Below are 4,632 nucleotides of genomic sequence, written 5' to 3'. Positions count from 1 at the left end.
AATACAAATACAAGCGTTAGTGCAAAATTTTTTGTTTATAATACATTTTTATATATATATATATATATATATTCTATAAAAGGAGACAAATTTATTTTCTATCCACGAAACATTAATACCTGCAAAACTAGAAATCTAACACATTCTAATGCTCACACGCTCCATCTATATAAAGAAATAACATCACGTTTCCTTATACTTATTACAAAAATTTATTTATTCATGATCGTTGCAACGTTTATGTTTTTACACAAGCAATGTTGTAATTATCGCACGCCTGCGTAGACTTGATATTCGGTGTATGCGCGCTCGTTGGCGCCTTCTGGAGCTCGCAACACCGAATCAGTTTTCAGTCCTGAGCAAACTGTGCCTTCATCATCAGATCCTCAGGTCAAATAGTTTGATAGTTTTGGCATCGACGATGTCGGACAACAAAATTCAACCTATTCTTCTTACTGTCGGTTGTCAAAGATCATTCGCGAATCGCTGCCCCCCTTCACGATTGGTGTCAAATCTTTGTCAAACAACTATTCACAAATATGTTTTCAGTGCATCGTAGTTCGCATCAGGCTAGCCATTTGATCCCAATGCTGCTCGTCAAGTATAGCAACGAATCTAGAATATTTGACGATGCTAGCGGATCGACGTACTCTGCAGACTTTGAAACCTGACGATGAAAAGTGACGTTCAAATTAGTTGAAATTTTGGGGGAAAAATTCGAAAGAAAAGACTCACGACGTTTAGATTTTAGAAAAAGTACAAAACTTGACATCGTCATATAATTTCGACTCGTCAATTTTCTGCATTACGAACAAGTGACAAGTAAATGAGAAATAAAATTTTACCGGTATGCTCGATCGGATGTTGTCCGCGACTTTCCGAGCCCGAGTTACAAAGTCCTGCACACAATGAACCAACGATTCCGAAGCGTCGTCGAGTTTTACTTCCCTCTTGTTAATTTTCCTGTTGTGACTTTCTTTCTTCGAGTTTGTTGCGATCTTCAAACTCGCTTCGTTCGGTTTCGTCAGCACCGACGTCGGAGTTTGAAACGACACGGCTTTCGTTAGTCGCTGTTCGATCCTGTAGATGTGACGTATGTGTCGTCAAAATGCATATTTCATTAATTACTTAATTACGTTCGTTCCTTCGACATAACGCTAATCCATACCTGTTATTTTGTATATGCTGTCGTACGCAGATTGCCGCTAAGAGACAAAGTGCGTACATGGGATTCCTCATGTAGTGAAGAGGCATAATAAAGTTGGCGTTTACTATTGGATTTTTGGTAACAAAAACCACTGCGAATTTGATGATTTACTTGGAATTTCGTGCAAGCTTTCCTGTGGTCGGGACGGTGTTGTTCTGCTATTCTTTTGTCTAAAAAACGATTGCTTTCCGCCTATCGATCGTTTCAAGCTACTACGTTCACCGCTCGAGAGTCGTTCAGCGCTTTCTTGGGCTAGTTCCACGCTTCGGAACAAACGAACGATCGGCAAACGATTCGAACCTTCAACGAGAATTTTCTCACTCCGCTCTCGCGCGGAATGATTGATATCAAAGCGATCGTTCGAGTCCACGTTAACGACAGGTTGGATTAGCACGATTTTTAACGAGTCTCGAGATTATCGCGCCGCTTCGACCGTGGGGAGCAATTACTCACGGCTACGTAAACGTTCGATTATATTTGGTTTCACGTCGGCACGACGCGGCCTTTTCGCGCCTTTCACTTTCCCGCGCGTTTCGAACAGAAGTCGCAAGTTTAACTGTTTCTTTTTCTCTGCTCATCATCAAGATGAACGACATTAACCTTAATTCCGATAATAATATGTGTAGAAATTTTAATTGTGGTGAGCGCTGGCTGGCAAGGGTGAGCAGAGACGCGTATAAAGCAATTTCGACACTGAAATAATAATTTCTGACTCTGATACACACAGTCAGCCGCAAAAATATCTGCACGTTCCATTATGGAGTCATTTTTTTGTTCATGTGAAACGTTACAAAACTTTACTACGAGATTGGTACATGTACACAGCTGGTCGTAAAAATCCTCTCGTAAAGTCTACGAGGAAGATTTTATTGAAGCAAATGCTACGAAACTTTATTACAATTTTAGTGCACGTCAAACATTCGGCCACCACGTATTTTCCTTTCACGCCAAAATTTCAAGTGTATCTAGCGCTTGAGTTTCAGTGAATCATACACGCAATAAAAAAAAAAAAAAAAAAAAAAAATACAAAGAATATGCCAGCGACAGAATAGACCAGCGTCCATAGTCGATGCTCCATTTAAAGGAACGTTCTCTCGAGATTCACGGAGCGCTCGTATTATCCGCGGAAATTGGTTCCAGAGAACGCGAGGTCAGGAAAGAACGGGCCGACACGAAGATCGCGTGCAGGACCGACCACTCATCCACACTCGAGTATTAAACATAAGTGCCACTTACCTATGCCTGATCCTCACGAGCTGCGGCCTCGTCTTCGTCTTCGTCTTCATCTTCGTCTTCCCTAGCCCTAGAGTTTCGTCTTTTCTGATCCCTCTTGGCTTGCCCTTGTTCTCGCCGCGGCAACGTTTCTCGCGATCCGTCCCGTCTCACCTCGTGGCGATTCCCGTGAAAAACGGCGGGAATCGTGGCGCAACACCCGCCGTCGGCTGATTCACCTTCCGTACCCCGCGGAATATACAATATACACGCACGCGGAACGGTACCTCGGCTAACCCCTGGACCTTTGCTCCTCTCACGGTCTCGAGTGTTTCGCCTCTCAAGGCGGTCGAATATTTTGGGTCACGTGAAACTCTTCGGTGATTCCTCCTCTGTCTCTCTGGGAAATTGAAAAATTTCCAACCAAGTGTAAATTTCATAAAGGGAAACTTGCGTATATTTAGAAAGCAGCCCGACATTTTTATCAATTCCGACCGTTGAAGCACGGCCCTGTAAATTAATAGGTTATTCGCTCTCGTAGACCATCTCTCGGTTATCTCGGTCCGATCTTCCTCTCGAATCCTCCGCGAGTTTCCATTCCGTGGTCCTGACGTTTCTCTGTAGACTGAACAGCAGCTACTGGCGTGCACGAGCGTCTCCACGCCGATGCTGCGGCGCGGCGAGAGAGTCCGCTGGTGGTTCTGAAAGCATCTCGGGCAAGCTGGTGGCGCGAGATCGTGAGAAGTACTCCAGATCACCGAGCAGGATCTACCAGGTACATATCGCGAGGCTGTTAGAGTCAGATCGCTAACAAAGTGAGGATCAAATAATAACACGTTAGGATCGCGAGGCCTGAAGATAGATGGCGCTCGGTGTGAGTGAATAATTTGATAATGGCGGCGGGAGCGACGCCGCGCTTCGTACTTTTCGCCCCCGCCGCCTCCTTCTAGGATCGTGGACGAGAAGAAGAGCCGGTCGAAGAGGGAAGATGATCTCCGATCGTTGCTCGAGATCTAGCACTCGTTGCCCCTCTTTCTCTCTCTCTCTCTCTCTCTCTTTCCTTCTCTGTCCCACTCTCATCTCACCTTCCTTTAACGCCGCCTTATTTTCTGCCTGCGTCTCGTTCCCTTCTGTTTCACCATCCTTCGTCCACGCGGTTACTCTCGATCTTGAAAGATCATGCCGCGAGATCACGGGGCTATTTGTGATATACCCGAGCCGCGGACGGGTTATGCGCGTACCACGAGATCGCCTCTTGCTCGCCCCGTGTAAAGGGATATTCCGTGGTGGTGTTTCTCGAAATTTTTGCAGACGGGCTTAATGGCGGATGATTGTGTGCCAAAGGTAACCCCAGGTGAAAATGAGCCATCCTGGGCCGCGTTCGATCCTCGTCAGCCACGCGTGGTTCGGCCCGAGAGGCCTAACCCCTTGGTAACTGAGATCCGAGGGATCGAACGCGGGGTAACCGTTCGTCGATCGCGCCGCGTTTTCGCTCTGGCCCTTAGAGACGGCTCCGTGCGGCGCGGTCACGACGCGCGTGCAATTTTGTGGCGCTACGGAGCGTCAATAACGCGCTCGAGATACGCCTGGCAATCACGAAAACGAATTTCAAAGTTCGCCACGCTCGATATTTCTTCGGGTTGCAGGCTGTATTCCCACGCTGAAATTTCGCCGATGTGTGTTTCCTGTTCGATTATGCGTGTTCGCTGTCTCGAATCGTAATCTCGAAGCATTAATTAATAGGAGTATCGTATAATCGAGGAGCAAGTTAATTCAATCATCTCATCGAAGATGATCTAAAACCGCAAGGTTCGTTTGATTTGAAATGAAGAAGGAGCGAGCGATGTTGGAAGGAACACGAGGTTGTGGAAACTGTACCACGTTGCAACTACTCGAAATCGTAGCGAAGTATCGGGCGCATCGCTCCATTTTCTGGGCCGCCGCGGACAATTACAACTACACTCTAATTGCCTTGTATAATTCTCGTAATCGTAAATACACGCGTCGAAATGTGTTGAAACGGCGCGGCACGCCTCGAGGAGGCCGGCGCGATAAATAAATCACGGGGCCAACGCGAGATACGTAATCTAATTCCGCTAGACGGGTAGCGAGAGGCTCGAACCGACTCGCGAGCCTTCTCGTCCCGATGGAGACAGATAGTTTTATGCGGAGAGACGTCGAGTCTAACATTTCAGGGATCAAGGTGATCCCTA

At 46.5% G+C, this 4,632-nt stretch overlaps 1 protein-coding gene across 1 annotated transcript; it reads right to left on the bottom strand.

Annotated features, from left to right (window-relative positions):
- Positions 1 to 237: 237 nt before the first annotated feature.
- On the bottom strand, positions 238 to 2,530 carry LOC122538875. Its single transcript, XM_043673353.1, has 4 exons — positions 2,444 to 2,530; positions 1,169 to 1,377; positions 846 to 1,080; positions 238 to 667 (listed from the first exon to the last, which is right to left on the bottom strand). The coding sequence occupies exons 2-4, from the start codon at positions 1,252 to 1,254 to the stop codon at positions 566 to 568; spliced, it is 423 nt and encodes a 140-aa protein (XP_043529288.1). The 5' UTR covers positions 1,255 to 1,377; positions 2,444 to 2,530; the 3' UTR covers positions 238 to 565.
- Positions 2,531 to 4,632: the final 2,102 nt, after the last annotated feature.

This window comes from Frieseomelitta varia, unplaced genomic scaffold (assembly GCF_011392965.1).
Source record: "Frieseomelitta varia isolate USP_RPSP 00005682 unplaced genomic scaffold, Fvar_1.2 scaffold_182, whole genome shotgun sequence".
Lineage (NCBI taxonomy): Eukaryota > Metazoa > Arthropoda > Insecta > Hymenoptera > Apidae > Frieseomelitta > Frieseomelitta varia.
The sequence above is the reverse complement of the archived record's forward strand: the minus strand, read 5'-3'. Positions and strand labels throughout refer to the sequence as shown.

What these genes read in the sequence shown, in the direction of transcription:
- LOC122538875 (XM_043673353.1), bottom strand. Translation starts at nt 1,254, where the DNA reads ATGCCTCTTCACTACATGAGGAATCCCATGTACGCACTTTGTCTCTTA. An exon ending in CAGCATATACAAAATAACAG is followed by an intron (nt 1,081 to 1,168) that starts GTATGGATTAGC and finishes TCACATCTACAG; the next exon opens with GATCGAACAGCGACTAACGA. An exon ending in ACATCCGATCGAGCATACCG is followed by an intron (nt 668 to 845) that starts GTAAAATTTTAT and finishes TTTCATCGTCAG; the next exon opens with GTTTCAAAGTCTGCAGAGTA.